The following is a 14267-nucleotide window of genomic DNA, read 5'->3' on the forward strand; positions in this document are numbered from 1 at the left end:
CCTACTTTTATTCTCCCAGTTTTGTAATGCCATAGCCTACAGTATACTCAATTAACTTCCTGCACATACAAATATGTCCAACCCCCTCTCTAATTATAATAATGATATGAAACCAGGAAACAACAACACACGAATATCAACTAACAAGACAGACCATTTGCCCATCAGCAGTCACAGACTGAAAGAAGGAGAGAGTGATGAAGACCAGTTATTTAATTCTAATATTTATATGCATCCCTGCAACCCTGAGAACCAATGGTAAGCTCCTGTTTGTTTCTATGTGTTGAGCAAGTGTTCAAATGGATGGTGCGTGTGGATGAGTATAGTTTGAGGTTATGTAAACATTTTTGAACAAACATGGACATCAGTGAAAAGGGGTGGACCAGTTAATTGTATATCTGGGGTGGCCAATCCTGGCCTGGGGAACTATCGTTTTCAAATAAGATACCTAATCAAGGTCTGTTAAGAAATATACACGATTAGTTCAACCAGTTCTCAACAGGGCTGAAAAAAAGCATGCACTCACTGTGGTTCTCGAGGGCCAGGGTATGCCACCCCGGATTGACGTGGTCCCCACTGAGTTTTTGTCATCATCATTGGCTTTAGTGCCGATAGTAGTTTTTCATCTGTTTGTTTTGATGTGTTTGTCTTGAGATTAAGCATTGGTACCTTGTATGGATTTTTGTCGTTTTCAGAGTGACATAATGATTAACCTTGTCAATAACGTTTCCAGACAATCTTCCAAACTGTAAAGATACTCTTCGAGATTGTCTTCGCACCGAAGTGGTGTGGACCAGGTACTCCAATAAAAGCCCTTATCCACTATTGTAATGGGATTTTAATGTGCCGCGGATATTACAAAAAAAGCCAGTACCTGTTTATCCTTTTAACTACACAGTTAAACATCTAGCTAGTCCATATGGGAATGTCCATTAAGTTGACGTTTTAGTAATTTAGCGCTTTCATCCAGAGCACCTTATAGTAGTGAGTGGACACATATTTGTACTTTTACATACTTGTCCCCCGAGGGAAACAAACCCACAATCCTGACGTTGCAAGCACCATGCGCTACCAACTGAGCTATATGGGATTTGATAACCATTTGATATCCATTCATTACATTGATTAAGTTGAATATAAGAAAAGGGGTTCAAATCATGTTAAATGATGTGTTTTCGGTAGGTGTTACGAGGATAGAATTACAATATGCATTCTAATGACCAGAATGCCCATCCCAAACTTCTACAGATGGTCTGTCAACTCATCCAATAAGGTGAGATCATGAATTCATTGCTGTTGATCTCACAACCTTCTGGTTCAGCCATATATACCAGGGTGCAGCAACAAAGACTTCAGACACAGTCGAGTCTCTTGTTTATTTTTTTTTATTGCTCCGTATTGCAATTTTCGGTATTTCCGATGGATATGTTGCACTTAAAACTGTAATGTCCATTAATTCCACCATAGGCAGAAGAGAGCACGAATTCTGGACACAGAGTGCACATTCCTGCACATGCTCTCCAGAGAAGCAAGAGGAACGACTCTTATGGCACTGACTATGTGCAAATTACAATGGCTGTACTCAACAGCTCTCTATTCAAGGTTGGTAACTGACTCAAACAGTAGGCTATTCTTAGGTTTAGCTGAAACCAACCAATGGTAATGGACAAAATAGTACCACTATCCGGTATACAATTCAGCACTACAGTAAAACAATGAATATATTATTTAGTATCATGAAGTCATTTATTGAGGAAGGGTTTTATGAAAATGAAAGGCACATAAGACCTCTCTGAATGACGTTTGCTCGTCTGCTGCTGCTTTCTGTTGCACTTCCCTCCAATGTTACCAACAGCTTAGTCCGGTTCGAGGCTCTAGATCAGGGGAAGTCCTGGGGCAGTCTGTGCTGGCTGTGAGGGTGGGGGACCACAGTGTGAGTGACCTTGACCAGCCTGTCAGAATCGCCTTCAGAAACACAAATGTGGTGGGTGAATGGAGTCCACTTGAACGTTCGACACTTACTGGTGGAATGTGACTGTGCACCTACTGTATCTCTGAGACAAATATTAGTCGAGTCTATACTTCAATGAACAGTGTGTGTTTTACATTGCCTTTGTTTCAGACTGAGAGAGGGACTTGTGTTTTCTGGAAGGACTCAGAAAATAAAAATGGCGAAGGTAGGGGCTGTGGCTTGACTCATCTTTTAGTGATGGAACCACTGCGGTGGACTAGCATGTTCTTTTCCTGTGTGTGTGGGCATTTGTGGGTGTGTGGTTGGGTGTTGTACTCTTGTACCTTTGCTATATGTGTGTGTGTGACTTTTGTGGCTTTTCTGTCTGCAGGGGACTGGAGCTCAGAGGGTTGTACAACCACCCTCATTCACGGAGAGTTTGTGTGCAGCTGTAACCATCTCAGCTTCTTTGCCGTGCTCGTGGTAAATACGTGCTACAGTTGTTGTTTAGGTCATTACTTTAGTTATTTGAATAACTCTATACAAATCATAACTGTGTAATACATGCAAAGACTGATATAGAAGTCTTCAAAACACTCACTTTAAAGGGATAGTTCACTCAAATGACAAAATGTCATATTGGTTTCCTTACTCTATAAGCAGTCCAGCGACAAGGTATGACAGAAATCAATGCTTTGGTTTGTTTACCTGGCCATCGTTACCAAATGCTAATGTTTTGGCACAAATCCAGTGCAAGGCAACGATACAGATATTAGCATATTTTGCGCTTCATGTCCAAATCATCTACAACTAACTTAATTGCGCTATGCAATCAATTGTAGATACTTTAAGATAATTTGGACATGAAGTCCAAACAATGCTAATAGGTACCATTAACTTGCATTGGATTTGTGCCACCAATGCTAAAATGTTAACTTCTTGGGGCTGAGATCCCGCTAACGGGATCGATATGACAACAGCCAATGAAAGTGGAGGGCGCTAAATTCAAAACAACAGAAATCCCATAATTAAAATTCCTCAAACATAGAAGTACTTCACACCATTTTAATGTTACACTTCTTGTTAATCCTACAACAGTGTCCGATTTCAAATAGGCTTTACGGCGAAAGCACCAGAAACGATTATGTTAGGTCAGAGCCAAGTCACAGAAAAACACAGCCATTTTTCCAGCCAAAGAGAGGAGTCACAAAAATCAGAAATAGAGAATTAATCACTAACCTTTGATGATCTTCATCAGATGACACTCATAGGACTTCATGTTACACAAAACATGTATCTTTTGTTCGATAAAGTTAATTTTTATATTAAAAAATCTCAGTATACATTAGAGCGTTATGTTCAGTAGTTCCAAAAACATCCAGTGATATTGCAGAGAGCCACATCAATTTACAGTAATTCTCATAATAAATGTTGATGACAATACAAGTGTTATGCATGGAACTTTAGGTACACTTCTCCTTAATGCAACCACTGTGTCAGATTTCAAAAAAGCTTTATGGAAAAAGCAAACCATGCAATAATCTGAGTACGGCGCTCAGAGACCAAACAAGCCAAAAAGATATCCTCCATATTGTGCAGTCGTCAGAAGTCAGAAATAACATTATAAATATTCACTTACCTTTGATGATCTTCATCAGAATGCACTCCCAGGAATCCCAGTTCCATAATAAATGTTGTTTTGTTCGATAATGTCCATCATTGATGTCCATATAGCTACTTTTGTTAGCTCGTTTTGTAAACAAATCCAAACTCACGAAGCGCATTCACTAGGAGCTGTTCCGTTACAGTCCGTAGAAACATGTGAAACGATGTATAGAATCAACCTTTAGGAAGTTTTTAACATAAATCTTCAATAATGTTCCAACCGGAGAATTCCTTTGTCTTCAGAACGCGAGCGAACTCTCACGTGAACGAGCGTCACGAGCTTGTAGCCCTTATAAGCCCCTCCTTTACAGTAAAAGCCTCAAACAAGTTTCTAAAGACTGTCGACCTCTAGTGGAAGCCTTAGGAAGTGCAACATGACCAATATCCCACTGTATCTTCAATAGGGAATGAGTTGAAAAACGACCAACCTCCGATTTCCCACTTCCTGGTTGGATTTTGTCTCAGGTTTTTGCCTGCCATATGAGTTCTGTTATACTCACAGACATCATTCAAACAGTTTTAGAAACTTCAGCGTGTTTTCTATCCAAATATAGTAATACTATACATATATTAGCAAATGGGTCTGAGTAGCAGGCAGTTTACTCTGGGCACCTTATTCATCCAAGCTACTCAATACTGCCCCCAGACATAAGTTTTAACTATCACTTTAATAATGACATAATTTCTGGTAACATACTCTTGATTCCTTATCCTATTTTCTCACTGACAGAACTCAAAGTTGTCGGTAGACCCTGTGAATGCTGCCAACCTCGGCTACATCTCCTACATTGGTTCATCATTCTCTGTGGTTTTCACCACAGTAACCCTTGTCATGTACACTTGTCTTAGGTAAGTATTCTCTCTTCATTGAAAATAAACAGAGTAGGTAAACCATTCACAATGCAGCTACACCATAGTACACATTCACAAACATTTGTGTCAAAAATATTGAGCGAAAAAATAGAGGTAAGCAAGAGACCTCACTTCAGCCTTTTAATCTGTACACAGACAAAGGCAGAATTATAGCATAAATGGTATACATTATGTAAACATCTCTGTGGGCCTGAGCCTCTTGTTTTCTGTCCCCATAGGAAGGGGCATTCTGAACAGTCAATATCTATTCATGTGCAGCTGACAGGAGCGCTCCTGTTTCTACACCTCTCCTACCTCTTGAGCGAGTGGTGGGTGTGGCATGAGGCTGATGGGGCTGAGGGACATGTCTGTCTGGCCTTTGGGTTGATACTGCACTGGGCTCTCCTGTCCACCTTCACCTGGCTGGCCATTGAAGGCTTCCATCTCTACATGCTGTTAGTCCGCGTCTTCAACATCTATGTCAGGAAATACCTGCTCAAACTGAGCCTGATTGGATGGGGTGAGATCACAAGTTCCACTCATAAGTCTTTTTTTCTTTCCTTGACAGTTGAGCGATATTCTACACCATACAATGTATAGTCTAAATGCAGTCCTTGATTCCAGGCATACCCACTGCAACTGTGACGGCCTGTCGTTTCTCAGGAGTCTACGGCATACACAGCTTCTACATGACAGGGGCCAATAACGGCTCATCAACAGACATGTGAGGTTCAATTCACAGTATTTTGTCATAGTAAGCTAATATTTAAATATACTGTATATGTAGCCATGAAAACAAGCAAAGGTTCAAATGGACTCTTGTCTAACTGCAGATGTTGGATAAGCAGTGCAACAGACAGCCCTGGAGTGGTGGTCAGCTACATCACAGTGAGTGGATACCTGGGCCTGGTCTTCCTCTTCAACACAGCCATTCTAAGTGTGGTGGTGGTGAAGCTGTGGGGGCAGAGAGGGAAGGGTAGGATGTGGAAGGACTGGGCCACGGTCCTGGGGCTCAGCTGTGTGCTTGGAGTACCATGGGGGTTGGCATTCTGCACCTACGGCCCCCTTTCTCTCCCTGGACTGTACCTCTTCAGTATATTCAACTGCTTCCAGGGTCAGTATCCTATCACACACAACCTCTCTAAGGAAAGATATATGATTGACTGCTTTAAACCTGAGTGATCGCTGAGTGATTTGTTGCTTTTCAATCCCTCCAAAATGATTACTACTACAGGTGTCTTCTTGTTCCTGTGGTTTCTTGCCCTTTCACGCAAGGGCCGCCCAGAGCACTCCTCTGTGAAAGACTCTTCCAGTCAAAAGATGATGGAGACAAACTTCAACTGATACTGTGGGACTTGCAACACATTCCAGCATACCTTTTAATAGTGTTTGCAGACCAAGTCCTGAGTATAAAACAGGGGGGGGGGGGGGGGTATAATTCATTTCTTCCTGGTACGGACCTCTTATACCGAAAATAAATGTATGGGCCTAAACATAGAATTGCATATAGAATCCCTATCAATTCAACAGCATTTCTCTGGGCCTAGTGGTAAAGATTTGACATGAAACTTTTCAAATGTATGACCTTTTATTATGGCATCAACAAACCCAGTCATGATGTTTTAATCAGCTTGTCAAACAGCGGCCCCTTTACTAGGCTACCCGAGCACGTTTATCCACTCACAACCTATTTCCAGCCCCCAAACAATGGTGAATTGAAAGAGGCAGCTGTTACACAAAACACCAAAAAGTGTCATGACATTTGGCGTTTGTATTTAGGCCAGAATATATGCGTCCACTGCTGTCTGCGTGCGTCTTGGTGTCGGCCACTCATCTCTGCCGTGGCATAATTTCAGTGTTTTTACATGACATTTTGGAGCATAGGCCTAACACCTGTTTTCATGTCCATTTGCAAAATGTTCATGCCTCTGACAAGCGGTAATAAAAAAAGAAAAAGTGGTGTAAAAGCCTACAGTTTTTTAAACATTTTGATTTCAATTATTGTGATATATTGTATTTTACCGGTACAGCAAACCCTCACTATTTATTTTGTGGGGACACCGTACCAGACCGTACCAACTTACTTTCAGCCCTGGTGTAAACATGACATTTATGATATGGCACATAAATTGTGACACATGGAGCAAATAGCCATTAGCACACAGACTATCTACTGAATAAAATGGTGCTTGGTGTTGTGGTGTTAATCAGATAATTGAATTATTTAATGCTTTCTTATTGTTTCATAAAAATAATCGACCAATGCTATTAGACCCATGATTCAGCCTTTTCCACAAAGCGTTAATGATACATAATAGAATGTCACTTTGAACTTTAATATAATGTAGTTTATTGGAAACAGGAGACAAAGAGCTGTGAAACAAAGGCTTAAGGGGCGGCAGGTAGCTGCAGGTAAACAAAGGGGCGTCAGGTAGCTGCAGGTAAACAAAGGGGAGGCAGATAGCGGCAGGTAAACAAAGGGGAGGCAGGTAGCGGCAGGTAAACAAAGGGGCGGCAGGTAGCTCCAGGGAAACAAAGGTGTGGCAGGTAGCTGCAGGTAAACAAAGGGGCTGCAGGTAAACAAAGGTGTGGTAGGTAGCTTCAGGTAAACAAAGGGGTGGCAGGTAGCTGCAGGTAAACAAAGGGGCGGCAGGTAGCTGCAGGTAAACAAAGGTGTGGCAGGTAGCTGCAGGTAAACAAAGGGGCGGCAGGTAGCGGCAGGTAAACAAAGGGGCGGCAGGTAGCTGCAGGTAATCAAAGGGGCGGCAGGTAGCTGCAGGTAATCAAAGGGGCGGCAGGTAGCTGCAGGTAAACAAAGGGGCGGCAGGTAGCGGCAGGTAAACAAAGGGGCGGCAGGTAGCAAAGTGGTTAGATCGTTGGGCCAGGAACTTAAAGGTTGCTAGATTGAGTCCCTGAGCTGACAAGGTAGAAATCTGTCGTTCTGCCCCTGAACAAGGCAAGATGGCTTGTTCCTAGGCCGTCATTGTAAATAAGAATTAGTTCTTAACTGACTTGCCTAGTTAAATAAAACTATCCTAGACGCATGAAAAGGGGAATGTATGTGGAGGGTATGGGTCAACAGAAGATGAACAGCAGAATATAGATGTTGTGGTGGCAGTTAGAGGACGTCCTCCGGAAGTTGTCACAATTACTGTGTAAGTCTATGGAAGGGGGTGAGAACCATGAGCCTCCCAGGTTTTGTATTGAAGTCAGTGTACCCAGAGGACGACTGAAGCTAGCTTTCCTCCGGCTACACCATGGTGCTACCGTATAGAATGCTGTTGAGGCTACTGTAGACCTTCAATGCAAAACAATGTGTTTTAATCAATTATTTGGTGACGTATATTTAGTATAGTTTTATTGAAATAAGATAACTTTTTAAATGGGGGGTGTTGCGACGGAGCACTGAAGCAGGCAGCGGAGTAACTTGAATGAGGGGAGACAGAACAGCATGCTTGCACGTTGTGACAACTTTTTACCAGTTGTTGGTAGGCTATGTAAATTGTCATTATGGAGAACATATTTCCAACTCTTTTTCCATAAAACATAGGCTAACATGCAAGAACTGACACGCATCAAGAAATAACCGGAGACAACAGGAAAATGACTTTAGGCTCTCTAGAGTGCATGAGATAAATTCGCTCTGAGGTAGTTTAAACGACATTCTAATGTGGACTACTTATAGAAAAAAGGGTCTTACGCAAGCTCAGGTCTTGGGTCCCGAGCGCAGCACGAGTGAAAACTTGAAATGGAAGTTATAGAACTCCCTAGCATGCATCAATTCTAGGAAAAAGTCCACAATGAAACTGACATTAAATGTCGAGAATGATACATTTGCATCTTCAGGATACTGAAGCCTACCATGTTATACAATAAATATGTTGAAATGACGATATCTCTGGAGTCATTGCAAATCAATTTGTGCCACTTGTGTAGCCTACCTGGAGCTGACAAATGGATTTAATCAGTGGTGGAAAAAGTAGGTTCCCCAATTGTCATACTTGAGTAAAAGTAAAGATACCTTAATAGAAAATGACTCAAGTAAAAGTTATCCAGTAAAATACTACTACAGTAAAAGTCTGAAAGTATTTGATTTTAAATTGAATGTTCAGGTTGAATACCTGAAGAGAATTCCTGGTGTGGTTGGTGCCTGGCGTCTGACCCTTTTATTTTTTCGAAAAATAGAAAATACCTACGCATGTGAAGCTTGGTTATGTAAGATACGTCGTAAGAGCTTTCACCCCCAAACCATTGCAGTGTAAGATTTGTAAAGTATTTGGCCATGTTTCAAGTGTGTGCAGATAGACAGAGTATACGGAAGAACGGTGTGTAGAAGAACGACGGTGTTGCACTTGTTGTAGGGATCATGATCCTGTGTTCCTAGAGTGCCCCGTAAGGTTGAATGAGATTGAGGTGGCAAAAGTTAGAGCGGTCAATCGAATCTCCTATGTGAAGGTGATTAAAAGAATTGAGAAAACAAGTGATGCTAGTAAAGATATGGTAGTGGACGCACGACAGCCTGTAGTTCTATACTATATGGCACAAGTCTCAAAGCAGTCTAAGAAACTGGACATCATTGTGGCTGTGGCAGAATTTTGGGGGGGACTTAAGGATTTTACATCTGAAGACCTGCCCTCCCAGGTTCCCCTTGAGTCTGTGTAGGGATCAGATTATATATTTTTTGGTAGCTTGTTCAGTTTTCGGGGGAACCCTGTTTCCATCCCGCACAGTAGGTGGCGGGATGCCAATTCAATTGTGCTTTCGCCAATTTACCATAGAAGCGAGGATACTGGAGGAGAGATCCGTGAGAGGCTGTAGGGGCAGGAAGCGTCTGTGGTTGACGAATGGAACAGTGCGCTTGTTTGAAATGGAAAAGCTTCTCGGTAGCTACTGACAAAGAAGAACATCAAGACAAAGCAGCTGCTTTACAAGTGGAATGCACTGTTGAGCTCTACATCCCGAGGGGTTCATGTTGATTGTACAGAGATTGTGACAGCCGGTAAAATGGCGTCCCTTGAAAGGGCAAGAACAAGATGTATGTCAGGAGAAGTGCAGTATTCTCATAAGGAGACGTATACTTGGAATATGGAGAAGGAATTGAGGGAAAAAGAGAGGCAGAGGAGGACGAAGAGAGAGAAGGAGGAAGATTGTGAGCTTGAGTCTGTTAAAAATGGCAGAAAAAAGAGAGATCGTTTGTTAAAGAAGAATGGAAGAGGTGTAAGCAGAGTGAGCTTTACGTTGGATCGAAGACGAGGAGAAATGGAAGTGAATGAGGGAGAAGTATCGGAGGTAGTAGGTGTGGTGAAGTTCTCAGAGCCCGAAACTTGCACCAAGGGTCAGGATAAAGATGAGTCTGTGACAGTAGGAGTAACATTTTTTTTTAAAGTGCACCCTTGCCTTTTGGCTGATCAATTTGTGGTTTCAGGGTGGGTGAAAACAGACTTGAGTGGTGTGGAATTGGTGAAGGTTACCAGAAGTGATCTTGTGTTAATTGTTTGTGATTCTGCTGGTCAGAGAGAGCAGGGGCTCCGCATCAAATGAATGGGGACAAAAGAAGTGAATTATTTTGCTCTCAAGGAAAGAGCATCACTGAGAGGAGTGATTACTGGGGTAGGGGTAAATGTGAAAGTTGACCAACTGAAGGGGAAGATTCCCAGTGTTTGTGATACTCATCATTTGTTGCGACACAGACAGGGTGGCGTGAGTGGTAAAACAAAAGTCTGTCCTTGAGTTTTGATGTTGAGTCTTTGCCCAATAAAGTAATGTTAGGATATATAAGTTATCCTGTACGAGTATTTGTGCTGAATACATTACATTGTTACAGGTGTCAAGCTTATGGGCATGTGGCAGCAGTGTGTAGGAGGGAGGTTCCTATGTGTGAGAAGTGTGCAGGAGGGCATGAGACAAAGGAATGTGTAACATTGGGGAAATTAGTTGTGAGAGAGGCAGTTTGAGGTTTCCAGGGTTAGAGTAGTGCAGAAGTTGTGGTACGCTGAGGCGGTGAAGAAAGTAGAGGAAGATGGGTCAAGGGGGAAGGATCCTGAGAGGAGTGGTGTGAGTACTAGATCTGTACCAGTACAGCGGGATAGGCCAACAAGTGATATATGTTTCAGTGAGATTGGATTTTTATCATTTATAGCAATGGTTATCAACTGTACTGCAGGGATGGAACATAAGTCACAGAATATTGGTGGCAGCTGCAAAGAGTTATTTGGGTCAGAAGAGTTACAAGGCTTGAGGTAGGATTAAAAATATGTATATAGTGGAGTAGGGTGGTGAGTGTAGGGTTAGATGGTAGGGTATGTGTTGATTTATGTATTTTATGATTATTTATTTTAAGTATAAGGAGTATACTCCAGTCTAGTAGGTGGCGGCAATGCAACATTTGTTGGATGCCAACCGCCGTAAAACCTAATCGAAGAAGATACCATAGTATTGGGAGAATCCTGCCTCCTCTTTCACAAGTGCGACTATAGCTAGCTAGTTACGGTAGCGCCAGCTGGAGCAGCCATGGATCCAAGCACCACTATTCTCCGGGTGAAAAGAAAGAGAGGAACTGACCCTGCCGATGCGTTGCTGCTTGCCTGTAAACGTATTCGGCCAGAGACCACATCCCAGAACGCTGGGGAAATTGTGCCTGAGCCCGATGATGCAGAGGTTGAGAATTCAGTCTTCAAACTCGTGGCAACCGTAGCGTCACAGGTATGGGCCGCTGTCAAACCACGGTTTCTCGTGGGCGCTGTACACAATCGGCTGGTGCTGTGCAAGACACTCAAGTCTGCTGTTTTAGTTTGGCTATCTAGCTATCTAATGTATTTGATGTTAAACTACCTGTAGTTAGCTTATCAGCTGGTTAACGTTAGCTATATACATTGTATTTTCTCTTCAGCTCAAGTCATCCTTACTTAGGTAACTGGCTAGTTCGCTTTGTGTTGATTAGCAAGCGAGCTAGCTGGCTAACAACACAGATAGCTTGGTAACGATCGTTCGCGAGCTAGCCTGCCAGCCTACGTTCTCGTTAACTTCACAGCACCATTATCTGGTGTACCTGTCTCTTGCACATCTGCCATTTCAAGATCATGGAATAATTATTAATTTGTATATTTAGCTAGCTAGGAGGAGATAATCCTTCGCAACACCTGTTTGGGTAGAAAATAAGTTTTGTTTGCTCCCGAGAGGCGTAGCGGTCTAAGGCACTGCAGCTCAGTGCTGGAGGCGTCACTACAGACGCTGGTTCGATTCCAGGCTGTATCACAACCGGCCGTGATTGGGTGTCCCATAGGGCGGCGCACAATTGACCCAGCGTCGTCCGGGTTTTCCCGGGGTAGGCGTCAATAAGAATTTGTTCTTAACTGACTTGCCTAGTTAGTTAAATGAAAATAAAACAATAGATTATGAAACTAGCTATGACTGACTCAGGACCATGACCAGCCAACTCATATTTTTAATGTAAAAGAGATCTTAATGTTTTCTTAGCACTCAGAAACGGTTATGGTAGCTAAGTTTAATTTAGTGAACCTTTCATGTAATGCACTGCCAGTCTTAGTCTCAACCCTCTTTGTTAGGATAACCGTTTCCCTACATTGTCACTATTTTTAGGATGCCCCAGTCCAGACACAGGTTCGTGAAGCACTGGCCCGCCCCCGCATGGCCCATGCCCTGCGCCCCTCAGGCAGCTCCCAGAGGATTGTGGGAGATCTGCGGAGTGTAAAGTGGAGCACCAGGCGGGAAGAGCGATACAGGATCCTCTCCAGCCATCGAGCAGGGATTCCTGCAGAACAGTCCCCCTCAACGCAGCCAGAGCCCACCGAGGAGCCAGGCAAAAATGCCTGGAGCCTGGTTGAAGTTCAGGTGTTTGACATCATCCAGGAAGATGGGGACCAGGACAAAGCTCCTAGCAAGGTAGGTGTGAGCTGGGCTCCCCTAGCTAGAGCTGGGGAAACATTCTGTGTAAACGTATCAGTGCCCAGTTCCCATATGATGAATTCAGTGGATCCAGATTGTAGCCTACCTGCCACTGACACACAGGCCTAGTATTTGGATGGCTTGAATTTGATGCTTATTGTGACTGTTTCCCAGTTGCTGACTCCTGACCCAGAGACTATCCTGTGTAACTCGATGAAGATGCTCCGTGAGAAGCTGAGTGTGTCTGGAGAGGGTGTGGGTGTTGAGCATCGTGAACGCGAGGACGACTACGTGTATGACCTTTACTACGAGGAAACAGCCGCTGCAGGCTGGATCCAGGACATCCTGTCCGTCAGGCCCTACTCAGACGAGGGAGAGTTGGTAAGGGTCAAAAGTGTATCTTAGAACTAGTTTTTACAAGCTTTGTGCCCAAACTCAATCAATTGGGCTTCTCAAAAATCTGGTTGCTGTGTTTGAACAAAAAAAATAATCAAATACAGCTGTAAAAGGCTCTCTCATTTAGGTTTTTCACCCATGCCACTTTCAATTCAAGTCCCACTTTGTTGCAGTGTTTCCAGACTCTATACATGGTAGCAATTGAGCATGGGACAAGGTTAGTATCTGAATAACATAAAATGATGCAGGAGGAATAACCTTAACTTGGATTTCCAGGTTCCTGACTTGGTGGTGAATGAGGAAGTGTATGAGGATGATGAGAATGAAGAGGGGAACTGGAGGAATGACTACCCAGATGAGGATGGCAGTGACAGAGAGGAGCGCTATGGAGGTAGGCTAGTACATTTTTATTGTATGAAGTTCACAAAAGCTTCACGCAATGATTATCAAAGCTCCCATAGTAAGGATAGTTGCATTACTAGTTTCTCTCCGAAACCTAATTTTGCCGTTCTCATACTGAAGGGTCCTGGGAAGAGCATTCGTACAGTCGGAGATCCTGGGACCAGTACGAGGTGATGCAGGAGTTAGATGATGATGATGAAGACAAGGATGACTCCGACTGATCTCCAACTTTGAGCATTGGTGGTTGTTTCTTTTTTTTTTACTGTGCAAGTGTTGGTGTGAATGTGTGGTAGATGTGTCGCACATAACTATGGTGTGCTTCTTGTTAAACTTGTATGTTGGTGAGATGGTTTTGGACTGCGTGTTTGCATGTTGTGTAAGCGTATGGTAGTGATTGTGCATCTGAAAGTGTGGGGCATTGTATGTGTGGGTCTACATTCCCTGTCACACGGGAGCTTGTACTCTTGGTGTGATGAAAGTGACTCCGAATCTCTTCTGTAAATATGTAGATGTGTATAAAATAAAGCTTTCAAAATAAATGTAAGACTTCCCAAAGAAATTGCATTATTGCTGTAATGAATTAAATTATACTGCAAACTGGTTAAGTTTTATTAAAACTACACAAATGAAACCTTCCATGGAATTAGTATTCAGCAGGCAAACTGATGAGAGCCAACTCATTCAACTTGTTCATGGATAAGTGTCTTTCATAGTGGCTTCATTAAATATTGGCCCAGGAGATCCTTTGCATGGTTAACTTACAGGTACAATAAAGTTAACATGGTTTAATTCACTGCTGCTGCCCTAATGGGATCAGTTGATGGGCCTAACTGTTGGTAAAGCGGACATGGCCTCAGGCACCATGGTCTTTGCCATTGCTGAGATGACATTTTAGTTGGCTATTGCACATTTTCAAAAGTAGTACAGAAGGTCTGTGGGTGGGATTCGGGGTTTATCGATAAATAGTTTGCATACTACATTAACCTTACTGAGGTCAGTCAGTTCACAGAAAAATGAGCATCTCATAACTGAAGTAACACCAAGGAAGGCTGGGAAAAAAAACCCCACTGAACAACCATGTAGCAGCAGACGTTGA

At 42.9% G+C, this 14267-nt stretch overlaps 2 protein-coding genes across 3 annotated transcripts; both read left to right on the top strand.

Annotated features, from left to right (window-relative positions):
* Positions 1–121: 121 nt before the first annotated feature.
* On the top strand, positions 122–6675 carry LOC135547234 (adhesion G protein-coupled receptor G3-like). Of its 2 annotated transcripts, XM_064976032.1 has the most exons (12): positions 123–258; positions 734–797; positions 1183–1273; positions 1468–1602; positions 1856–1984; positions 2123–2177; positions 2343–2434; positions 4347–4465; positions 4708–4988; positions 5093–5192; positions 5302–5582; positions 5703–6675. In XM_064976032.1, the coding sequence occupies exons 1-12, from the start codon at positions 198–200 to the stop codon at positions 5810–5812; spliced, it is 1518 nt and encodes a 505-aa protein (XP_064832104.1). In that variant the 5' UTR covers positions 123–197; the 3' UTR covers positions 5813–6675. The 2 variants fall into 2 exon arrangements, with proteins under 2 accessions (XP_064832112.1, XP_064832104.1); XM_064976040.1 differs by lacking the exon at positions 1856–1984 and having other exon boundaries at positions 122–258.
* A 4077-nt stretch (positions 6676–10752) lies between these two features.
* Positions 10753–13710, top strand: LOC135547256 (probable RNA polymerase II nuclear localization protein SLC7A6OS). Its single transcript, XM_064976064.1, has 5 exons — positions 10753–11170; positions 12068–12370; positions 12548–12754; positions 13046–13160; positions 13292–13710. The coding sequence occupies exons 1-5, from the start codon at positions 10979–10981 to the stop codon at positions 13390–13392; spliced, it is 918 nt and encodes a 305-aa protein (XP_064832136.1). The 5' UTR covers positions 10753–10978; the 3' UTR covers positions 13393–13710.
* Positions 13711–14267: the final 557 nt, after the last annotated feature.

The sequence above is a fragment of the Oncorhynchus masou genome, chromosome 1, assembly GCF_036934945.1.
Source record: "Oncorhynchus masou masou isolate Uvic2021 chromosome 1, UVic_Omas_1.1, whole genome shotgun sequence".
NCBI classification, from domain to species: Eukaryota; Metazoa; Chordata; class Actinopteri; order Salmoniformes; family Salmonidae; genus Oncorhynchus; species Oncorhynchus masou.

Coding starts and splice junctions, on each gene's coding strand:
- LOC135547234 (XM_064976032.1), top strand. CDS start 198: ATGAAGACCAGTTATTTAATTCTAATATTTATATGCATCCCTGCAACC. Junction 2,178..2,342: donor AGAAAATAAAAATGGCGAAG/GTAGGGGCTGTG, acceptor TTCTGTCTGCAG/GGGACTGGAGCTCAGAGGGT. Junction 5,193..5,301: donor AACGGCTCATCAACAGACAT/GTGAGGTTCAAT, acceptor GTCTAACTGCAG/ATGTTGGATAAGCAGTGCAA.
- LOC135547256 (XM_064976064.1), top strand. CDS start 10,979: ATGGATCCAAGCACCACTATTCTCCGGGTGAAAAGAAAGAGAGGAACT. Junction 12,371..12,547: donor AGGACAAAGCTCCTAGCAAG/GTAGGTGTGAGC, acceptor ACTGTTTCCCAG/TTGCTGACTCCTGACCCAGA. Junction 12,755..13,045: donor ACTCAGACGAGGGAGAGTTG/GTAAGGGTCAAA, acceptor TTGGATTTCCAG/GTTCCTGACTTGGTGGTGAA.